Raw genomic sequence first — 24636 nt, 5'->3', positions numbered from 1 at the left:
CTAATACAGCAAGAGAACAGGGCCTGGCCTGGTCCCAGCTTTCTAGAAGTGGCTTCGAACCCAGGTCCAAGCTGTTCTCCAGCCCTCCCCCATCTGGCTGCACTGAGGAGGGGACGATGGATTCAAGGAAATGACTGGAAAGCACTATTATTCCTCCCCCCTCCTCTTCCTCTCCCCCCACCTCCCCAACCCAGACCTCTTACCTGGTGCAGCTGGGGGGTAGCCGCCTGTGGGCGGTGGGTAGCCTGGGTAGCTCATGCTTAGATCTGAAAGGAAAGAGGAAAGTGCACTCAGGCTCTGCCAGGTGGCTCCCACCAGCTTTAGTGGAGAACGGCAACGCCCATAGGCTGGCCCCTGCAGGAGCTGCATCCAGACTGAAACTGGCAGGCCACCCAGCTCTCCCTCTACCTGCTGGGCCCCCGCCAGAAACAGCAATAGGATTCACCACTCACAAGTTGGTGGGTTTCCTTGAAAAGCCCTTTCACCCAAGCTCCACTCCCATCTCTGCTGACAAGGGATGCTGCGTGTTTGAGGCTGCTCTCCCACCTCACAGGCGAGACGGTGCACTGCCTCATCCTCAGGGGTACAGGTCTAGTTGCTTTTATCTTCTTTATCACCCCATCCAGCAAGAGGGGAAGCCAGAGCCCCGTCCCCAGCCTATAGAGCCCGAGCTATCCACGGTGGCCTCCAATCTGGCTCTGTACCAAGCTACTCTTATCACTTTCCAACCTCTGGTTCACTGGAGAAGGGAAACGGGTGTGGAATCATCATTCCCAGAAACAAGAAGAGACCTCATGGAGTTCCCGTGGTGGCTCAGCGGTTAACAAGCCTGACTAGGATCCATGAGGATGCGGCCTTGCTCAGTGGGTTAAGGATCCGGTGTTGCTGTGCGCTGTGTTGTAGGTCGAAGATACTGCTAGAATCTGGCATCACTGTGGCTGTGGTGAAGGCCGGCGGCTACAGCTGTGATTGGACCCCTAGCCTGGGAACTTCCATAAGCCACAGGTGTGGTCCTAAAAAAAAAAAAAAAAAAAAAAAAAAGAGAGAGAGAGAGAGAATTCAAGAGGGCTCTCTTGATCTGGTAAAAGGAATTGGGGCAAATGAGGCAGCATATCCTGGGTCTATGGATGAGGCAGATGGAGCTCAAAAAGGGGAAGTGACTTATAGATCAGAAGAAAGGGGAGGAGAAAGGCTCAGAACCTAGGGCCCTTGCCTGTTGCTGCTGGTGGGCTATCTGTTTGCACCAAGTCCCTCTGTGTATAGATCCCTCTGCTGCGACTCATGCCAACTGAACTATTGCCCGGGAGGGACACAAATCTGCCGTGACACTGCACACTCAAGACTGTCATGCAACCTGCCTACTGTTGCTAATCAGTGGCTGCTGCAGTTTTGAGAAGCACAACTGGTGAGAGTGAGGAAACCTGAGGCCCCTTCAACAACCACAACTACTGATCCCAGGTGAGCTGCTCCTCTTTGCACGTGGGGCCCCAAGCTAGTTCTCAAGCTGCACAGTGCATCAGAGCCACCTGGAGGGCTTGTTAAACTCACGGCTGGGCTCCACCCACAGGGTTTGCGTCAGTAGAACCAGAATTTGCATTTCTAAATAGTTCCCAGATGACGCTACTGGTCCAGGGACCCTACTTTGAGAAACACTGCTCTAAATGCCATTAAGTAAGATTCTGGTTGCCTATGGCAGCTAAGTTGGCCAACTGGGCATGTTGTTTTCGAGGAAGCTGAAGGGCTTCCTTAAGGCACCATGAGACCCCATGGGGTGGGTCTGGTCCTCAGCTCTCTGGGCGTGGTAATTTGGGTCTGTGGGTCCAGAGGTGACTGCAGGCAAAGCAATGTGAGGCCAGGCAATGACCTTGTGACCTTGGAGAGAGCTAGAATTGGCTGTGTGTGGTGACTAAGGTCCCCAGTGGTGCTGCCCTTGGTCTGACCTGTCCAGCAGACCCTCGGACGTCACTGGTGAGATGTGCTAGGGATCTGAATGATGGATGGGCCAGGAACCTTCTCATGGAAGAAAGAAAACCTGCTCATCAGGAAAACAGGGGGAGCTGCAGTCACGTTCCTGACACTTCTCTCTGGAGACCAGTTTCCAAAGGAATGAGCCCAAAGGCCCCCACCAGTCAGATGGGAAAAATAAAACAAAAAAAGCTGGACAATACCCTGTTCCATACACCAAAATAAACTTCAGCCAGACAAGATTTAAACATAAGCCTGGAACCCCAAAGACATAAAATTAAACTTCTACATAAGAAACAAATGAGGAAAACAACAAAAAGACAAGAGAAATGGCAAATTTAGGAAAAAAGTTTTATGATAAGAAAAAGACCAACAACCACTGGAGAAACTCAAATGATAAAAACAATACAGAAAATGAACCATATATAATTCACCCTCACTAACAGGCTGAGAATTGCCAATTAAAAACACAGAGATGTTGAAATTAAAAATGACACTCTTTGGCGTTCCCAACCTGGAACGCCAGAAACAAATCTGACTAGCATCTATGAGGACGCATGTTTGATCCCTAGCCTCACTCAGTGGGTTAAGGATCTGGCATTGCTGTGAGCTGTGGTGTAGGTTGCAGATGTGGCTCAGATCCAGCATTGCTGTGGCTGTGGTATAGGCTGGCAGCTACAGCTCCAATTTGACCCCTAGCCTGGGAACCTCCATATGCCACAGGTGCGGCCCTGAGAAGACAATCTGACTCAGAAACTCTACCTCTGAAAATCTATTTCCCAGACTAACACACGTGTGAAATAACGCAGGGACGTGGATCTTCCTGGAGGTTTTGTTACAACAACAAGAGACCCCTAAATATCCACCTATAAGAGGCTGGTTAAATAAATCACAAATCATACAAGGGATACTCTATAACTATTTTAGAATTAGCCAGCTCTGTATGTGAGGATTTGAAATGATCACCATTATTAATCAAAGCGCAGTAGAGTGTGTATGCTAACTCCTTTTTTTAAAAAAGAAAAAGCACAAACTTAGTGCTGTGTACACACACACACACACACTCCATCCCTGGAATGATAAACAAGAAACTGGGAAACACTAGTTGTCTCTGGAGGGGAAAACTGGAATAGAAATGAAGTTCACTGTTTATATTTGCACTTCGTGCCACATGCATATATGCCTATTAAAAAAACAACTTTAAAAAAGGCCCAATTCAGATGGCAATTTCTGAGCTCACTTGAGGCCGTGGCTGTTCTTCCAAGATTCAAATAACTCACACAGGATCCATTCAGTGCAAGCAGCCCAGCTCTGAGCCTGGGGTTAGCATATTATATAAATATACCTAGAGGGGCTGCTAGGGTCCCTGCCCAGGGCCGGACCACAAGCCAGCCTCAGCTGGCTCACTGGGTGATGGGGCTCATTCCTGGGCTGGGCTGGGGGTGGGGACCTTTAACAGCATTCCCAGCCAGAGTCCACGTCTGTCTGTGGCGATGGGCTCTAGCCTGGAGTACCTCACAAGTCAGGTCTAATCCCACACCCAAGGAACATCCTTCCCCCCCCAGTCCTCCCCTCTCCCCTAGAGACCACCTCCAATCTTCCCAAAGAACAGTCTCATTTCCCCCCACCATTTCCTGGCTGAAACAGTTGAGTCTGTGACTCACCCCCTTGTCTTTCTCTGCGTTCTCTTTGGAACCACAGACCCCAGGTGTGGTGTGGAGAGCACAAGGGAGGAGCTCACTGCCCCCCCGCCCCCAACTGGTAACACCTGGAGGAAAGTGTTCTGGAAAAGAAGCCAGGATGCTGATCCCTATTAAATATCTCCCTTCCATTCTGCCTGTCGCCCCGGCCTACGAGATCTGCGACGCTGACCGACATCAAGCATCCTGGCACTCTCTCAGCTTGTTGTATACCCACAGATTTGGAAAGCATGGCAATTGTATTCTTCCAAGTGAGTTATACAAGAAAGGGCACTCCTGAACTGTCGCTGCTGACCACTCCCCAACCTGACATCAGCCCACCCAGGACCACCGCAGGTGCAGGTGCTCACCCAGCCACCCAACTCTACCACGGCCCGACACTCCTCTCCTCATCTTGCTCACAATAGCATAAGGAGGGCCTCCATCAAATGAGGACTCTAACAGCCCCTGTGCCTAGAGCCCTCCCACTTATCTAAAAATCCCCAGGAGAAAAGCAAAGGTGGCCAGAGAGCCAGGGGAGGCCTCTGGATGCCCTATCCTGCTCACAGTGCCCACCTCGCCCATCCCAAAGTCCACATGTCCTAGGAGGATGCAGGGATCAGCACGCAACTGACCCCCAACATCTACAGTCTTCCTCCCCTTTTTTTGAAAATTAAGAAATCTGCTCATGACCCAGTCTTCGGGTAACTCTGGCCTCTGCTTCTGCCACATCCCAGCTCAGAGGGGCACTTGGGTTGGTCTTCCAGGGTGAGGGGTCCTTACCTTCCCCTCCCAAAGCTGTTCAGCCCTTACTCTCCACAACAGAAGGGGACACAGTGAGTTACAATCCTGTAGATCTGCTTTCTCTTTGGCACCTATGAGTACCACAACTTCTGTGCTGAACAATGCCTTCCTCCTACCTCTGCCCTTTAACAAAACGGGTGCCTCGGTGGGGAACGCTTCAGTAGTGGACTCGATTCTGATAGGCAGGCCCAGCCCTGGCTCGGATCAGGGCGCTCTGTCTTGGGAACTCACTGGTCAGAGCCTCCGCACGCCACAGGCAGCTGGCCTCTTCAGGGACTGCTGCAGTTCCTGGAAACCAACCTCTGGGGAACTTCCAGCCTCTGGTCCTGTCTCACTGGGGGCACAATGGAGAGCAAATGCCACCCTTCCTTCCTCACTGGGACCATCTACTTGTGTGCCCGATTTCATCCAGCTGTGGCCCTCTCTGGCTGAACTGGTCCTTCTCAAACTTCAGTCTGCAAAACAATCACCTGCTGGGCTTGTTAAAACCCAGGTTGCTGGGTCCCACCCCTGTAGTCTCAAGGCTAGGTTTGGGACTGGCCCAGATATGCATTTCCAACATGATTCCAGGTGATGCTGATGCTGACTCTGGACCACACTTTCTGTGACACTGCTTCATCATGGGTGCAAATCACCTGAACAAGCCCACTAAAAATGCTGAGGTCTGGAGTTCCCTGGTGGCTCAGCGGGTTAAGGACTTGGCATTATTGCTGCTGTGGCAAAGGTTCAATCCCTGACCTAGAAACTTCCATATGCTACAGGTGCAGTCAAAATACAAACAAACAAAAAATGCTGAGGCCTTGGCCCCAATCTGGGCCCTTCAATCTGGGATTCGGCCTGGGAATCTGAAATATAAATAAGCACCCCATCCCCATCTCCAGCGATTTTTTTTTTTTTTTTGTCTTTTTTCTATTTCTTTGGGCCGCTCCCGTGGCATATGGAGGGTCCCAGGCTAGGGGTCTAATCGGAGCTGTAGCCACCAGCCTACGCCAGAGCCACAGCAACACGGGATCCGAGCTGCATCTGCAACCTACGCCACAGCTCACGGCTACGCCGGATCCTTAACCCACTGAGCAAGGGCAGGGACCAAACCCTCAACCTCATGGTTCCTAGTCGAATTCGTTAACCACTGAGCCACGACGGGAACTCCTTTCATAAATTCTTTTTTTTTTTTTTGTTCCAGCGATTCTGACGTAACTGATTCTGTGCCCCACACTCTAGGAAACACTCTTTCCTTCAAGGTATTTGGACACTCTGAGCTTATTCTCTCTAGCCCTTCTGCCCTGAAACAAATTCTGAGAATGAACACCAAGACCTGGGCATCCCAGAATTCCATCAGACCAAGCCTCAGATGGCTAGGGAATGTTGAAAGCATACAGCAGATACATGGGGGCTTCTCAGGAACTATAAAATGGCCTGTTCCTTAAAAATGTACACATGTATACAAGTACGTGATTACATTTCAAGGGCTCCACAAGGGCCCTAGCCAGGGTCCCCAAACACAGGAACTGAGAAATGCTGTGTTGGGAGAAGGGGCACAATCACCCAGAACAAAAGGCACCTCACTCCCCAGACTCAGCCATCCCTCCACCAATGAAGAGACTTATTGCCTCCCCATCCCAACAATGGGGGATGGAGATACGGGCTGGGCTGGGCTATGCACTCTGCAGATCTTCTTGCATTCTGCCTGATTTCCAGGGACATGGAAGAAAAAGGGCGGTGGCAGGGCCATGCCAAGCACAAGGATACAGCAGTGTCCTTCCCAGAGAGCCACATGGAGACAGCTTGCAGCAGGCTAATACCGAGAGGAGGCAGAAGCCTAGAAGCACCTCCCTGGGCCAGAAATCACACAGCAATGACACCTCTCACCCCTCAATGCCCAGCAGCAAACCATGCAGGGCTGGACTAGAGTGCATGCTTTTGTGGGATTGATCTCAGGTGGCTGTAGGGTGAGAGTGCCGAATCCTAACCACCAGATCACAAGGGCCAGTAGGCTTGATGTAGGTCCCCACTCCATGTCTTGGAGAAAAATGTGACATGAGACCGAGTAGTGAGGCAAGTAAAGTGTTTACTAGGAGAGAAGATACATGCAGAGAAAGCATGGACGAGTTCAGAGACAGAGAGAGTGCCATGTGCTTTGGGGGTGGTTTAAATCACCTATATGGGGGCAATCCTTCTGGGTTTCCTCTGGCCAATCATCCTGTTTTGTCTGGCCTTGAGTCCATTTGGCCTGACTTAGGGCCGTCCCCTGTGTGCACACATGTTTCTAGTGCAAGGGTCTCTGGGAAGTTGACAGGACATGTTATAGTCTGGCACCCCCTCCCTTCTCTGACCCCTGAGGAACCTTTCTGTGCATGTGTCATTCAGGAGGTCTTTTGATCTCCAGAATGAGAAATATGCAGTCCCTTTATCTTTTATCCAAGCAGGACTCAGCTCCTCCTCGCTCCTGCCATCATCTTTATCTTGATGTATCTGTCCACAAGGGACAGATTCCACTTGCTTGGCCTGGGACCCATCTATCTCTTGCCTCAGGATAACCCCCTCCCACTTGCCTTCCCAGCCTGGGGTTGGAGTACTGGTTTTTAAATATTAAATCCTCAATCTGTTTTTATGCAAAAATTTAAATACAGCAGCTTAGATGATCTCTGATGATTAATTTTTAAAAATAAAAGGAAGAAGACAAGTGCCAGGAGAAAATGTTTACAAAAAACACATCTGGAGTTCCCGTCGTGGCGCAGTGGTTAATGAATCTGACTAGGAACCATGAGGTTGCAGGTTCGGTCCCTGGCCTTGCTCAGTGGGTTAACGATCCAGCGTTGCTGTGAGCTGTGGTGTAGGCTGCAGACGCGGCTCGGCTCGGATCCTGCGTTGCTGTGGCTCTGGCATAGGCCTGTGGCTACAGCTCCGATTTGACCCCTAGCCTGGGAACGTCATATGCCGCGGGAGCAGCCCATGAAATAGCAAAAAGACAAAAAAACAAAAAAAAAAAACAAAAACAAAACCAAAAAAACATCTGATAAAGGGTTGTTATCCAAAATAGAGAAAGAACTCTTAAAAAAAACTCAACAAAAAGAGAACAACTCAATTAAAGAATGGGAAAAAGCCCTGAACAGTTATCTCACCAAAGAAGATACACAGATGGCAAATACACTCAGCCTTACATCCTTGGGGAACTGCAAACTAACATAATTAAATTAAATATTACTACACACCTTCTAGAATGGCCAAAATCCAATACATGATATCAAATGCAGGTGAGGATGTGGAGCAACAGGAACTCTCATTCATTGCTGGGGGAAATGCAAAGAGGCACAGCACAGCCACTGTGGAAGACGGTTTGGCAGCTTCTTACAAACTAAACACACTTACTCTTAGCCTATGACCCAACAATAGTGCTTCTTGGTATTTACCCACAGGGGCTGAAAACATGTGCACACAAAAACCTGTACATGGATGTGTATAAAAGCTTTCTTCATAAATGCACAGACTTGGAAGCAATCAAGATGTCCTACAGTAGGTGAACAGATAAACAAACTCTGGTACCTCCAGACTATGGAATATAATTCAGCAGTTAAAGAAACAAGCTATAAAGTTATCAAAAGACATAGTGGAAACTTAAAGGCATATGATTACTGAAAGAAGCCAGTCTGAAAAGGCTATGCACTACATGATTCCAACTATATGACATTCTGGAAAAGGTAAAACTACGGAGAAGTTAAAAAAATCAGGAGTTCCCGTCGTGGCTCAGTGGTTAAGAATCCAACTAGGAACCATGAGGATGCAGATTCGATCCCTGGCCTTGCTCAGTGGGTTAAGGATCCAGCATTGCCGTGAGCTGTGGTGCAGGTTGCAGATGTGGCTCGGATCCCGAGTTGCTGTGGCTCTGGTGTAGGCTGGCGGCCACAGCTCCGATTTGACCCCTAGCCTGGGAACCTCCATATGCTGTGGGAGCGGCCCAAGAAATGGCAAAAAGGCAAAAAAAAAAAAAAAAAAAAAAAAAAAAATCAGTGATTACCAGGAGCTGGGAAGAGGAAGGAATGAACAGTCAGAGCACAAAGAATTTTATGGCAATGAAGCTATTCTTGTGTGACACTGAAGTGGTGGGGACATTGTTAAAACCCAGAGAATGTACAACACTAAGGGTAAACCCTAATGTAAACTGCGGACTTTGGGCAATAATGATGTGTCAACATAGGTCCATCAACTGTAATTCTGATGCAGAATATTGAGAGTAGAGAAGAGGGTGTACGTGAGGGGCTGGGGGGTAGGTGGGGGAATCTTCACTTTTCATTCAATTTTGCTATGAATTTAAAACTGCTCTAGAAAAGAAGTTACATTTAAAAATAAAAAATAAGGGAGTTCCCGTCGTGGCTCAGTGGTTAACGAATTTGACTAGGAACCATGAGGTTGAGGGTTTGGTCCCTGCCCTTGCTCAGTGGGTTAAGGATCCGGCGTAGCCGTGAGCTGTGGCGTAGGTTGCAGATGCAGCTCGGATCCCGTGTTGCTGTGGCTCTGGCGTAGGCTGGTGGCTACAGCTCCGATTAGACCCCTAGCCTGGGAACCTCCATATGCCGAGGGAGTGGCCCAAGCAATGACAAAAAGACCAAAAATAAAAATAAAAAACAAAAGGAACACAAGCACTTTGTAGGGAAATTCACATGGAACAGAAAGACACAAAGTGAAAAGTAAAATTCACTCTCCCCTCTAACCTTCTATCCAAAGGTCACCACTGGGCAGTTTCCAAAGTATAATTCAAGCACAACACCCCACACACAATGTACATGCATATATGCGTGTATAAATATTTATGTATGTTCATATGTACAATTTTTACAAAACAAGAAAAATGTATTTGCTTATCTGCAAATTCTCCTTACTCTAGTCCAAAGCTAGGTTTGGGCAGACTCAGGCGTAACTGATCAACCACAACCCGGCCTGGCCTCCCTCCAGGACCTGGCTGTTGGGGAGATGAAGAGTTAGACAGCCCTAAGCCGGTCTGAACAGCTCCTGACCTCTACACACTGCCCATTCCTCCCAGGTCACTGCTGGGAGGCCATGACCCTGAGCAGGGGAGGAATGGGGCCCCAAGCAAGCCAGAAACATCTATTTAAGGTAGTTGAGTTCCCAGAACCTCATATGGAGAAGGATCTCAACCATGACCTGGAGCCTGACTCTCACCTCCCCAGACTTCTGGTGGGACAGGGGCTTCACTTCTTGGGGCTCTTCCTTCCTGGATTTTAGGGCTCCTGAAAGGGACATATCTTTAGGTTTTCACCCCAATCCTAGGTTTACACACTCTCCAAATGTCTGCACTGCAAGGGAACCTGAAGATTATCTAGCTTTCACCCTCCTTGGTTTTGTAGCTAAAGTACCCCAGGGACAGAGTTTACTCAGGTCACAAACACATGGGGAGAGGGGCGATGGTAGACTTGGCTGCTGAGAGCAGGGTCAGCCTGCCTTCCCCTAACAGTGCCATGCTGCAAAACCTGTGATCTTGGCGGCATGGGCTGGCCTGGCTTGTCTGGCGGTCCCAGCTGGTGCTGCCACTGGTGATCTGCTTAAAGACCTCCTCCTCCAAGGGCAGAAGGAAGACAGTGCAGGAACTGCTTTGAACTGAGGCTAGCCAAGGCCATTCCTCATTCTGGGAGGTTCCAGAAACCCTCAGGTGCCTGGGTTCACACTTCCCTCTCCCCATACTCACAGGGAGGGGAGAAGGGAAGCCTGGAACTGCCCAAGCTTTGCCACAGACAGTTCTCCAAAATCTTGCTCAAGTCTAACCTGGACCCCCATCGCTAGCTCAGCCTTGCCAAGCAGAAAACAGACAGCATGATGCTCAGCTCAGTGCTTCCTGCGCTGTGTTCTCAGACACAACGTATATCTTAATGAGTTGAGAATTTACCAGGTACCTGGTTTAAGAAAGAGGGATTAGTTGTTAGAAAAGCACTTTGGAAAATGCTGCCTACTACAACCCCTTCCAGGAAAGTACCATGTCTTAATAGTGTAACAAAGGCTCTGAGAAGTCCTACAACAAAGGTCCTGCTTAACTTTATCCTTCAATTTCCCAAATTTACTAGACGATAATAATAATAATAAACATTTATCAAATACTTATTATGTACTAGGCACTGTATTAAGTACTGTACATGGAATTTAACTTTACAGCAACTCTACAAGACAAATACTATGATCCACATGTTAGAGATTATGATCTGCATATTAAAGATAAGGAAACAGGTATGGAGAGATTATACAGCTTGCCCAAGGTTACAGCTGGTAAATGACTGAACCAGGATGCAACCCAGGCAGTCAAGCTCCAAAGCTCAGGACTTTCACCTCTACACTGTACTTTTTCATAGAGCCCACCGGCCCCAGAAACTAGTATTTCAAAGACTGAAAATTGAAGCATTGGTTGATGGAATAGAATAAAGAAACAGGACACCAGGTTTCACCATGACCCCAGGTATTTCACTAAGGGCAGTCTAGAGTAGTGGGAAGAGCATGAACTCTAAGCTGGACAACCCAGGTTCAAATCCCAGTCCTATTCTCTACTAAGTGTGTGGTCTCAGGCAGGTTACTTAATGTTTCCGGGCCTTAGTTTTCCACATCAGATAGTAAAAGTATGTTCTCATTACATCATTTAACCTCTCACTGTATCAGTTTCCCTGAGTATAAAATGGCGAACAAGATTAGAGGGTGCCAAAGGACTCTGGGCCATTTGGTAACACTCAGGGTGAGCAATGTGGGGGCAAGGAGGGGAGGGGGTGGGGTGGGGAGTGGCAGAGGAACACGAGAGCTGGGAGTCAGGGCAGGGTGAAGGGCAGAAGACAGCAGGTTCCTTCTTCCACACCAAGCCCAGCCCATAGATGCCAGTCCTGGGAATGGCTGTGTTGGATTTTCCATTCTCCCCAAGGAGAAACCACCAACAGGAATTGGCGATGTTTTCTTTCCATCCCCTCTGCATGCCTAGATGCCCAGAGGCCTGGTCCAAGCTCCAGGAAAGGGGGAGAAGGGCATGGGGGAGGGGGGAGAGACAACACCTTTGAAAAGGCCTTTGGAGAAGAAACCTGCCCAGGAGGAGGGACCAGAGGGAGCAGGGTCTCAGCCTGCACAAAGCCCCAGGCCTCCGGGGACCCAGGAGGCTGCTGTCAGTGTGTCCACTCTGGGCCTGGCCCTGAAGAAGACCCTTTTCTCTGCTCTCAGCTGCCTTTCCAGACCAGCTCCTGGGAACTGAGAAGGGGAGGAGGGAGCGAGGCAGGAGGGAGCACTGTCCCAGAAAGGTTTCAGCAAGCCGACTCCGAGATTCTCACAGGTCTACCAGCCCTGCATGGCACAGCCTGGCAAACGTGGGTCACTCCTGTTCGAGCGGAGTTTCCTGGGACACCTGCCCACGCCAAATGGGCTTCTGGAAGAGCCAACACTTAGTCAAATGCCAATCCCACCTCGGGATTTCTGAGAGGTGGGAAGCGGCCACAGAGGAAGCAGGAGAACCCAGATAGGGTGTCAAGAACCCAGATAGGGTGACAACCAGGCCCAACACTGAACAGGGGCTCAGGCCAAGGTCCCTGTAGTTGCCAAGGTTCTTGTGGCAGAAAAATCCCCCACCTATGTCCAAGGTGCAGCCAGGATCTAAGGAAGCACTCCCTCCCCCAAAAGGGAAACTGTGGTTTGTTTCTAAGTGCAGCTCAGGCTGGGGAGGCAGGCCTGTGTCTATCAGTTTCACCACTTCCGCATGGGGAAACTGCTTCCAATGACACCACCTGATCAGGAGGCACTTCTCAGGACAAGCAGATACTAATCAAGCACAAGTCCCAGAGAGTCAGAGGCCTCTGTGCTATCCCCACTTGGCTCTCAAGTCCCTCCATTTCCTGCAAAGTCCAACCCAAACACTGTTTCTCCAGGATCACGTGGGTGCACCTCACTCCAAGCACTGTGGCAGGTATTGTCTATTCAAAGACAGCAGCAGCTTAGCCGGACGGGAACTTGGGGAGCTCCTTCTCTGAACCCCTCCCTCATCTGGGTGAGAAGGGGAAGCTGGGCAGGTCACGCAGCCTGAGCATCACTGGGTCTCATAACATCTGATCTCAGGTTCTCTGCAGGTCCTTCTACCATCCACAATTACTCTCTCTCCCACACTCTAAACCAGTTCCCCCATCTCTGCACAACCCACACCCCTTCATCAAGAGCCACAAACATCACAGGACAGTCATAAGAGACTTCTCAGCTCTGTCGTATGAATTTTGCCCAGGGCCCACATGGCCCTGATAACATCTTCCAACACTGCTGCTGGGCAACCACGGCAATATACTGAAGTCCAATGACAATGATTCAGATTCTAGCTCCACCTCTTGCCGGCTGTATGACCTTGGGCATGTTGCTTGACCTCTCTGAGTCTTTCTCTTTACCAATAAAATTGGGGGAAATACATTCATCTTACTATGTGGCGGTGAGGGTCTGATGCACTGATACACACCTATAAAGCTCTCCACCATGCAGCCTGTTAGCATATAGTACATGCTCAGTTAATTTTAACTTGTTCCCTAAGAAGCATTAGCCTGGGATCTAGGGTCTGGGTCCTAACTCCGCCACTTATTATGTGACATTCACAGGACAACGTAACCTCTCTGAACCTCCAAGCTGTCTGCAAAGACACGACTTTGGGAGTTATTGTGAGGACTGAATGAAGTAAGAACAAGGAAGACCTTTGTAAACTACGGACAGTTTTTTCCACTCTGTGACCAATTTAGCCAGTGCTATATTCTCCCAAGTGGCTAAAGAGGACAGACTGAGGTCTGGAGAGAGGAAAAAGGTCCATCGAAGATCCTGGACATACCCCCGAACTTGTTCAGTGTCTACCAGGGGTCCAGCCCCCACAGTCATTTTGGTCACAGGTGCTTCAGGACAATGTTGGGGAGGGGAAGGGAGAGAGGGGAAGTTTTTCAAAGCCCGAGATCAAGGGACTATCAGGTTCCTTGCTTAGATCTATCAAAAATATCCCCAATAGAGAGTCCACATCCTGATCCCCCAGAATCTGTGACTACGTTGCTCTACATGACAAAGGTGCTTTGCAGATGTGATCAAGGTTACCAAGCCTGAAAGGGAGGGAGTATATCCTAGACTATCCTGGTGAGGCCGAGTCCCTTCCTGGCTGTGTTAAAGATGGGGGAAAAAAATACAGAGAGATAAGGATGAAAAAGAAACATGAGAGGGATTCCAGCCGTGCAGGCTTGGAGCCAGGAGCCAAGGAATGCAGATGGCCTCTAGAAGCTGGAAAAGACAAGGAAACAGATTCTCCTCTAGAGTTTCCAGAAAAGATATAACCCTGCCAACAAACACCAGGAGACCTGTGAGAAAAAACTATACCACAGAAAGTCCTGTGCTAATGTGGCGCCGCTGTGGTGGCAAGCAGTAGGGCAGTTCCTCAAGAAATTAAACACACGACTGAGTAATTTCATTTCTGCACATGTACCCAAAAGAACTGAAAGGACTCAAACTTATTTGTACAATAGCGGTCAGAGCAATTATTACTTCCAACAGCCAAAATGTAGAAACAACCCAAATGTCCATCATCAGATGAATGAATAAACAAAATGCAGTATATACATAACAAAATATGGTTCCCGTCATGGCTCAGCGGAAACCAATCTGACTAGCATCCATGAGGATGCAGGTTAGATTCCTGGCCTTGCTCAGTGGGTTAAGGATCTGACATTGTCCTGAGCCATAGTGTAGGTCACAGACGTGGCTCAGATCCCAAGTTGCTGAGGCCGGCAGCTATGGCGCCGATTCGACCCCTGGCCTGAGAATCTTCATATGCTGTGGGTGCGGCCCTAAGAAGACAAAAAAAAAAAAAAAAGAAAAAGAAAGAAAGAGAGAGAATTTGCCCTCAAAAAGGAAGAGAATTCTTTTTTTTTTTGTCTTTTTTTTGTCTTTTTGCTATTTCTTGGGCCGCTCCCGCGGCATATGGAGGTTCCCAGGCTAGGGGTCCAATCGGAACTGCAGCCACCAGCCTACGCCAGAGCCACAGCAACGCGGGATCCGAGCCGCGTCTGCAACCTACACCACAGCTCACGGCAACGCCGGATCGTTAACCCACTGAGCAAGGGCAGGGACCGAACCCGCAACCTCATGGTTCCTAGTCGGATTCGTGAACCACTGCGCCACGACGGGAACTCCAGGAAGGGAATTCTGACATAGGCCACAACATTGATGAATCTTGAGGACACTATGCTGACTAAGCCAGTCACAAAAAGATAAATACTCTGATTCCACTTCTATGAGGCACCTAGAGTAGTCAGATTCAGAAACAAAATAGAAGGGCAGTGGTTGTAGAGTGCAATGGGAGGTTCGTGTTTAATGGAGACAGCGTTTCAGTTTGGGAAGATGAATGAAAAGTTGTAGAGATGAATGGCGGTGGTGATTGCACAATAATGTTGAATGTACTTCATGCCAGTGAACTGCACCCCTAAGAATGACTAAAATGGTAAAGTTTAGGTTGTGTATATTTTACCACACAAAAAAGCTGTGCTGTTTGGTACCACTAGGTATGGATAATTTGGATACAGTCAGTGATCACTGCTTCTCTCCCTCCGTCCAGATCCTTATTCATAGTGTTCTCTTTGAAAAGCCCTCTGGGAGTTCCTGTCGTGGCACAGTGGAAACGAATCTGACTAGGAACCATGAGGTTTTGTGTTCGATCCCTGGCCTCGCTCAGTAGGTTAAGGATTCAGCGTTGCCATGAGCCGTGCTGTAGGTCGAAGACACGGCTTGGATCCTGCATTGCCGTGGCTATAATGTAGTCCAGTAGCTGTAGCTCTGATTAGACCCCTAGCCTGGGAACCTCCATATGCCGTCGGTATGGCCCTAAAAAAGCAAATAAATAAATAAAATGTAAAGGGCTCTGCTCTGTTTGTATCTTTTGATCAGTGCACAAGTCTATCTCACTTAGCAAGGGAAGCAATAAACCCCCAAGACCATAGAAAAACCATTCCACCCAGAAAGGAGGGACCAGGTGCTCGTGTCTCCTACGTGTCTGAGAGTAAGAGCTCAACAAAACTTTGGTCACTTGTATTATCAGTCACCATGAGTCACCACGGTGAGATCTAGGGCTTGTGCGTGGGTTTTGTGTGGTCAGGCCATACACACCCAGCCAGCAATGCAAATGTTCCAGGGATGGAAAGGAAGGCAGTGTTAAGTGTGGGGAGGCGGGGCAATCATGCCCAGCCAGCAGGACCAAGCCACTGGGACACCAGAGGTCAGCCCAAGAGATGACTCAGTTCATTCCCACCCACCCCTCGGCTCCCATTTCATAAACGGAGAAACTGACATTCAGAAGGGGGGAAGTGACAAGCCAAGGTGACAGAGCAAGATCCTTCCAGGGTTGGCTCAGGACCCCCACCACTTTCTGCCCCCAAGTGAAGAACCCACTCCCCAAAATGCAGGACCCTAACCAATCGCTGGCTTTTCACCAGCATCTCTAGGGGGAGGTCCAGGCTTTGTGGAGCCTTAAGCCTATGTAACCTTAGGGGCCCCCTTTAAGAAACCAAATACAGAAGACTTTTTTGCAAATTCTACAAAACTGTATGACTCCATGAATTCACTGCAAGGGCCCATCCCACAGCTTTAGAAGGGCCACATGCAAGTGATGGGGAGTAGGGCAGACTTGAACCTGAAGCTTAAGTTTTATTAGCTTCATTGTAATTTCACCTCAGGGCTCAGAGAAGCACCCAGGGCTGGGCGAGACTACCCTGGGCATGGGAGGAAAAAACAAAGTCCTGGCCTGCACCAGGCTTTCCCTCTAGCCTGGGAGATAAACACAGAAGAGCAGTCACAGGAAAATACCCACAATGTGTTTAAGAGCCACTCTCAGGCAGAATGGAGATTAAGGTTGAGAATTAGGAAAGGCTCTCCAAGGAGCAGAGAGGAGAGGGGCCAGGAAGCACATCTAGGAAACTGGCTTCTCTCTGATGGGCCTTGGAAAACCTAAGGCTGCCCCGGGCATCTTCTCCCTCACCTGTTAAATGAGTGAGCCTGGGAGGGACCCATGGTTGCTAACGTGTGCTGCCCAGCTCCCTGGAGGCTGTGGGGAGAGGAGAGGTAGGGTTGCAAGAGAGACTCTCTTAGTTTTTTCTTTTTTTTCTCTTTTTTTTCTTTTTAGGGCCACACCTGTGACATACGGAAGTTCCCAAGCTAGGGAATCGGAGCTACAGCTGCTGGCCTACACCATAGCCAGAGCAACTCGGGATCCAAGCCACATCTATGACCTACACTGCAGCTCATGTCAACGCTGGATCCTTGATCCACTGATGGAGGCCAAGGATCAGACCTGCAATCCTCATGGCTACTAGTTGGGTTCTTAACCTGCTGAGCCACAATGGGGCACTCCTCTCTGACTTAAATTTTGTTTGAAATGGAAAAACAGAACAAGCAGCAAGGGTCCCACACTCCCATGTGGGCACACAGCTGGGGCTGTAGCAGGCACCCCTTCATCGAGGCGTGCCTGCTTCGGCTGCCCGCTGTCCCAGAAGGTGCCTGTATTTGTAATGAAAGGAATAGGTATTCACCCAGGGCCCTGACAGGTTAGATGCAATGAGCCATCTCACCTTCATATGCAAGTCAGTCATGATTCTCTCTCAACAAACCAGGGAGAGGGGGGTGAAGGACAAGACTAAAGATCGAAGGGCAGCAGGGGGACCCAGAGCCTCTATCAGTGAGGCCCTGATACTTTCTCATTGCCGGGTCCTGGGGCCTGTTCAAATGCCTTTGGAAAGCGCAGGCTCTTCGAGCCCGGAAGACTGGAGAGGGTATCTACTCCAGTTCCAAATGCCTGAGCACCCCTGCCCTGCCTAGAAGCTCCAGGAAACTCTCCTTCAAACAGCACTTCTTGACGGCTGCTCTTCTAATGGTGACAAAGTCCCCATACAGGCTTGTTCAACTGGAAGCTGAAAAGAAATCCCCACAAGAGCCTACAGAGCACATTGGAGAAGATGCTCTTTCAGATCTCAGGTGGGGCTGATCCCTGTGCAGGTGGAGGTGAAGGCCTGCCAACTGGTCCTGGGCTATGCAGTAGGAAGAAAACGAAGGTCCCTGGACATCTCCATGTGATGGAAAGAATGCAGGAAATGAATGCCTTTTTATTATTATTATTATTATTTTTGTCTGTCTTTTTAGGGCTGCACCTAGGGGTCGAATTGGAGCTGTAGCCACAGGCCTACCCCACAGACACAGCAACACAAGATCTGAGCCACATCTGTGATCTACACCATAGCTACAGCAATGCCAGATCCTTTAACCCACTGAGTGAGGCCAAGGATCAAACCTGCATCCTCATGAATACTAGTCAGGCTCATTACCGCTGAGCCACAACAGGAACTTCCAGGAAATGGATGTCTGAAGCCTAGCCAAGCCAATACCTAAGCACTTTCCATTTCCAGGACTTTTGCTCAGTCACTACCTGGTCTATTTTCCCGTCTCCTTTAGGCCTTCCTTAAGCCTAAAGCCTTAAGCCTGGCCCTCCCCCTTTAACCAGATGGAGCCCTGCTTCTTTCAGGAAGTCTACTCTGATCTCTCTACCCACAATGATGACTGCTCTTCTGGAACTTACTAGCACTTAGCTTAAAATGTTTCAATGTCCTCTAGTATTCTAATAATTGTGCCCCTTTTCTAGTACCTATGGTATAAATTACCTCATTATATATCATCTCATTAAGCTTTGCAATGATCCTGCAAGGTAGGTATTATCACCTCAAAGGAACTAAGCCTCAGATATGATTCTTGACAAGGAGCACACACCTGACTACTGCCAGGACCAGAATTGTTTTTTTCCAGTCCTCCTAGAGAGAGAGAACAGTGCCTGGGCTGTAGGATAGGCATTTCCTCTCCTCCGCTGGCCAATACGGGAAAGAGCACAGCAAGGTCCCTAACACAGACAGGACACTAGTGGACCCTATTTTATCTCTTTCACACCCTGGTGGCACCTGTCCCCAACAGTCTCTTTGGTCACAGCTTCTGGTACTAAAGCTCCAGGAATTCCAAGGGCAGAGAGGACAGCTGAGACATTCCCCTAGCATGACAAGGCAGGACTCAAGCACTGTTCGAGGGCGCCTGAATATTCCTGACTGTGCTGGGGCACTGCCTCACCTCTGAGGTGTGGGTCACAGGTGCCATCAAGCCCCAGAAGCAAGCCGGGGAGCCTCAAAACAGCACTCCACCAATCCTGATCATATTTTCCCAGGCAGCGAACAAAAAGCCCACAGAAGGTGCTGTTAAACATTCAACTCCCCACCCACACCCATGAATTAGGAATAGCTAGGGCCCATGTCAATCATTAGCCAGGCAGTGCCTCAGACTCTGTTCCCCAAGGGCTGGCACCTGGGGCGGCCCCGCTTGGAGAAGCTCCAGGCAGAGGAGGCTGGGAGTGTAGCCATGCGCCAGTGTCCAGGTCTGGCCAAGGGGCTGAACTGAGCAAGCTCAGAAAGAACCTCTCAGAAATAAAGCCAATTCCCAGGGTGCTGGCATTTGGAGTACACAGTGCTCCTGCAACATTGAGCTAGAAGGGGACTTCAAGAGATCCTTTACTAAGGTGGGAGCCAAGGCCTAGAGAGCAAGGAATGCCTGGGATCTCAGGATCAGCTGGGGCAGAACAAAGGCTCGATCGTGTTTCTCAAGCTCCAGGCTGAAGCATCACGGACCAGCTGGCTCCCCTCCACTCACACTTCTGGGTGCCATTCTACCTTCCTAGGCTGGAGAATGGACTTGGAAATGTAAGGACTACCATGGAGAGACAGAATGAGAAACTGACTCTGCTGCCTCCCAATAAAGCCCCATATAATCAAGTCACAGAGAAAGTGTCATCTACACAGGGAAGCTTCTGTGACATTGCTTCTCCCCAGGTTCACCCCCTATGAGTTCACAACAGCAGAGAGCAGGGGTTGGCAGCCACTTGTCTTAATCTCTCCAGGGTATCAGGAGCTGTGATCAGCCTAACTCAGTTCAGGGTTTAAAGGGCCTCTGCCCCCAAGCTCTTGGAAACAGTCGCCTGTAACATCCAGAGATGAGGAAGGCAACAGTTAGGAGGAGGAGGAAGCACAGTAAGATACTCTCCATGCTGAAGCTGGTTTTGGAGGGACACCACCATCCCACCCCCATCCCACTGAGCCTCTAAGATCGGGAGGTGGCTCCAAGTGGCAGAAGGCAGAGCTGTCAGACTTGACTATTAGGCACGGCTTAGAAGCAGTGAGGACCCTCAGACCATCAGCAAAGTAGGAGCAGCAACTTTCCTGTGTGGCCACCAGCCCACAGGAGGCTGCCATCTGCTGCACTGACTGCTGGCTTGCCACTGTCCTGAGATACCATTCCCACTTCCTAAGCCAAGCAAGGCTGGCTTAGCCAAAGCACAGTCATAGTTTCAGACTGAGGACAGCAGTGGGTGATGTTCCAGAAACTTCTGGTCATCCCCCCTCAACCATCTGCCCCCTCTCATTTCCATAACAGAACACTAACTGGAGCCTGGCACATGGCAGCCCCAAACATGGGCTAGGTTTCCGAGCCTCCCTGGCAACCAGGCAGGGCCCTGTCAGGAAGGCAGCTGTCCCTGGCCATACAGGTGAGGGAAGCACCTAGAGCAGCATTGCCCAAGTGTGGTCCCCAGACTGGCCACATCAGCACAACCTGGGCGCCTGTCAGAAATGAAATTTCTCAGGCCTCGCCACAGAATTCGTAAATTGGAACATTTAGGGGTGCGACCCAGGTCTGTGTTTTAACAAACTTTCCAGGTTATTCTTAAACATTGCTCAAGTTTGAAAACCAGAGCTCTGGAGAACGCCTGGAGCAACTTTATATACGGAGCCCGGTGCCTGGACAACCTCATGGAATAGACACTTATTAATCCTGGACTCCAATATCTAGAGAGAGAGACAGAAATAGACTTTCTGTCTCTGTCTGTGTCTGTGTCTCTGTCTGTCTGTCTCTTTCTGTCTCTGTCTCTGTGTGTGTGTGTCTGTCTCTCTGTCTGTCTGTCTGTCTCTGTCTCTGTCTGTCTCTCTGTCTCTGTCTCTCTCTCTCTCTCTCTCATTTGTTTGTTAGGGCCACACCCAAAGCATATGGAAATTCCCAGGCTAGGGGTTTCATCGGAGCTGCCAGCCCACACCACAACCATAGCAACACAAGATCTGAGCAGGGTCTGTGACCTACACCACAGCTCACAGCAACTGGGGATCCTTAATCCACTGAGTGAGAGGCCAGGGCTCAATCCTGCACCCTCATGGATACTACTTGGATTCATTACTGCTGAGCCATGACGGGAACTCTGAGAAACTCTTAAATCACAACTCAATCTGAATTCTACTGCAGGTGAGTGGGGAAGAGGAATGATGAGACAATTAACCAAGAAACCAGAAATCAGGAAAGAAATAACATCAAAGTATAATAAATAATAAATAGAAAACAAGACACAAGGAATGAAACCAAGAATATCTGGTATGCAAATAGTCTGCATTCTCTACCAAATTCAGTCTGTTATTTTCATTGCCTTCTGCCATTTCCTCCCCATTACCAGTCATGGGCGGTTTCACTGCTTACGAGTGAAACTTTTTTAATTGAGAAAGAAAAGCGAAAAATCAAAGCAATGACACATTAGGTAAACACAAAGAAAAACTAGAAGTGGAAATATTACTATTAAAGCCACGTTGAGGACTTGCCAATAATCCTGACTCTGCAGGCTGAGGGGATTTTTCCAGCCATTTCTCAGCCATTTGCCTCTCTGTGGAAACACAGGACTTGGAAAACAACTTACTAGGATTTCATGGTACAAAGCCTTGGCCATTTCAGTCTCTTGAAAGAGTTTACATAACTTAAAACGCAAGCACAGAAAAGAGTATAAGACTTGGGCCCCAAGTCTTTATATCGGACATTTGGCCCTGGGACATTTTTGTGTACTATTTTGTCATATCCTTTGGGCAACAGAGAAAGTCCATCTTGCTGCTGCAATTGAGGAAGGAAACATGTAATTGTGAGTCAGAACCATCCATCTCTTTGGACCTAAGGGATGGCACTGGGGGTGGGGGTGGATATGGCCTGCATATTTAGGCCACCCTGGTGCAAAATCCTGAATATATATAAGGTAGGACTATGATATTCCTCCCTGCCTTTTGAATACAAGGTGTGATTAAAAAAAAAAAAAAAAAAAAAAGGCAGAAGAATGATATACCCAAACCCGTCCATGGGCTTTGCAGGCAGACAGATCTTCTTTTATCCATCCCTCCTAAAAGCCTAGTTATCATGGGGACCACTGGGACAGGCAAGGAAGGGGAGCTCACCAGAAGCAAGCGGGGGCAACCTGATTGCTACCACTCTGACCGAGTATGAGTGGAAACTCAAGGGTATGGCTTTCCCCTCCCTGACTGATGCCTGCCTCCAAATTTCTGAGCCTTTCACTTACTGTTCTATAAAATGTACTTAGTTATTAATTTTAGGACAGTTAAAGAAGAAGGGATTCTCCTGGATTCCTGGCAATATATACTGCTAAAACACAGGTAATACAGAATTTAAGGCCAAAAGCATTAAATAAGAGACAAATTACACAAGGTATAATCCATGAAGATAAGCCTGATAAACCTCTATAAACCAAACATGCATGCCAAATTCATAAATCCAGAACAAACATAAGTCGAGTCTGACTTAAAAAGATTATAATGAGAGTTTTGGATACAGCTCTCTGAATCTGACAGATGGACAAGCTTAAGGATGTAGACAGCAACCTCAAGATCACAGATGTATGTGGAGTCCACGTCCCATAGGGAATACATGTCCCTGAAATCTTTCATATTGATTGTGTAACTGACCACATGATCCTAATACAGACCAATAAGAGATTTTGCAAATCACATTCACTAATCACAATCCAGTAAAACTAGCAGCCAAATGGAGTTCCCACTGTGGCTCAATGGATAAAGATTCGGCACTGTTTCTGTGGCAACTTGGGTTCAATCCCTGGCCCGGTGCAGTGGGTTAACGATCCAGCATTGCCACAACTGTGGCATAGGTTGCAGCTGTGGCTCAGGTTTGATCCTTAGCATGAGAACTTCCATATCCTGTGGGTGCAGCCAAAACAAACAAAAAAAGAGCAGTCAACATTAAAATATGATCCTACCCCCTACAAAACTACTCAAATTCAAGGCAAATTCTAAAAAATCCTTGGATCAAAACTGATCTATAGAGTAACTAGAAAGCAGTGGAAAGGTGAGCATTTCATACAAAGGCCCATTAGCTAAAGTTGTACTCAAAGGAAAATATTGCACTTTATACACTTAAGTTTAAATGGAAGACTAAAAATAAATGAACCAATTTAGATGTTAAAAAAGTAGAGCAACAAAATAAGCCAAAAGTAAGAAGAAATGCATAATGATACAGGTTGAAATTAATAACCAAGTAACAGACAAAAAAAAGGGGGGGGGAGGATACCAAAAAACCATTTAGGAATAATTTCCAAATTACATGACATATATACTTTATTATACATATCCAGAATATCCAGTTGGAGTCCTTTTCTCCACATCTAATAAAGACATTCTATATTACAAGGCCTTGTAATCTGCATGTCCCTGATGTGGAAAACTTCATACAATAAAAACGTCAACTTTTCCTTGTAAACAAATACGGTCGATGACATTCCAGTCAGGATTCTATAGGTTGTTAACTCCAATACTGTTTCAAATTATAAAAACAGCTGATAGTCTCCATGCCCATTAATAAGGGAAGGGTTCAATAAATTACTGTAAACCTGTCCTACAGAACAGCCAGGGGACCAACTAGGGTGGGTGGGGGTAGCCTCTGCTTTTACGCTCACAGCACAGACTTGGCAAACAGTGGGTACTTGCTAATGCTGGGTTCAATAGAAACATCCCTTGTCACTTGCTTCCTAAAATAGCCATGACCTTTTAGGTAGACACAGCAACTTCACATCTGCTAAGACCAGACTGCCCACATACACACCCTTTCCCCCCAGAGATGCCACTCCCCAGGCCTAACCTGCCATATGCTCCCTCCGCCTCCCTGTTACCAGCCTCTGAGTTTCTCCTTGTCCCTCACTCTCTGTCCTCCAAGCTAGCCTCTTCCTATACTATAGAAGTAAGAAGCTGGGGGCACCTGACTTTCCTCTCAGTTTCAGGAGCAATCCCCCCCACCTTTTCTGTGAAAGCAGCAGGACTTCTAGGAACACTAGCCCCTGGAAAACTAGACACTAGGAGATCACAGAGCCAGGAGTCAGCCACCTGCACACTCCATCCCCAGCTTCAAGGTTCCTAGAAGGACACACCCAAGACATCAACATCGCCATTGTCACTCCTTAACTGATCTTAAATCCCCCTGCAAACAACTTCTCACCAGATTCTGTAAACAACCATCTGAGGTGGGCATTTGACCACCCAAAACACTGGGACTCTGTGGGCTATGTGGCTTGTCCCAGGGTACCCAGCATGGATGAGAGCACTGTCTCCCAACTCCTCAGCTGGCCTCACCCATTACTTTCTCAGACCAGGAGCAAAGCAACTGTGGTTTGGGTCACTGCTCAGGCTGTACTGTCAGGATCCTCCCAAATACAAACCACCATGTGACATCAGACCTTTGCTTCATGGGGTACAGGGGTCAGGGTCAGCAGGCTTAATGTGGTATGGTTTCAGGGGTTATTAGAAAGCACCCCCAAATTTCACCTTCTTTTAAAAATGCAAATTTCCAGGAGTTCCCACTGTGGCTCAGCAGTAATGAATCCAACTGCTATCCATGAGGATGTGGGTTCAATCCTTGGCCCCGCTCAGTGCATTAAGGATCCAGCATTGCTGTGAGCTGTGGTGTAGGTCGAAGACATGGCTCGATCCCATGTTGCTGTAGCTGTGGTGTAGGCCGGCAGCTGGAGCTCCAATTTGACCCTTGGCCTGGGAACTGCCATGTGCCGTGGGTGTGGCCCTAAAAAGAAAAAAAAAAGCAAATTTCCAACAGGAAAACTTCATTTTCTTCATTTCCCCAAGAGCTTCACTATCTATATATCCCTCAAATTCCTGATGTTCTGCAGGCAATAGGTTCACAAGGTACTGTAGAGAAAAATCCAGAGAAACCTGAGTCTGTTTGCTTGGCTGTGACTGTGAAACACACCTAGGTATAGACTCCTCCCCCAGTGCCCTCCAGGGGACCAAGTGCC

General features: G+C 48.5%; 1 protein-coding gene across 4 annotated transcripts in view; it reads right to left on the bottom strand.

Annotated features, from left to right (window-relative positions):
• ANXA11 (annexin A11) overlaps window positions 1-24636 on the bottom strand; it is a 44361-nt gene that overhangs the window by 17096 nt on the left and 2629 nt on the right. For all 4 annotated transcript variants that reach the window (XM_001924178.6, XM_005671147.3, XM_021073998.1 and 1 more), the window contains exon 2: window positions 204-266. In XM_001924178.6, coding sequence (XP_001924213.1) covers window positions 204-258 — 55 coding nt within the window. In that variant the 5' untranslated portion in view covers window positions 259-266. The remainder of the gene's footprint in view (window positions 1-203; window positions 267-24636) is intronic.

Source organism: Sus scrofa, chromosome 14, assembly GCF_000003025.6.
Source record: "Sus scrofa isolate TJ Tabasco breed Duroc chromosome 14, Sscrofa11.1, whole genome shotgun sequence".
Lineage (NCBI taxonomy): Eukaryota > Metazoa > Chordata > Mammalia > Artiodactyla > Suidae > Sus > Sus scrofa.
The sequence above is the reverse complement of the archived record's forward strand: the minus strand, read 5'-3'. Positions and strand labels throughout refer to the sequence as shown.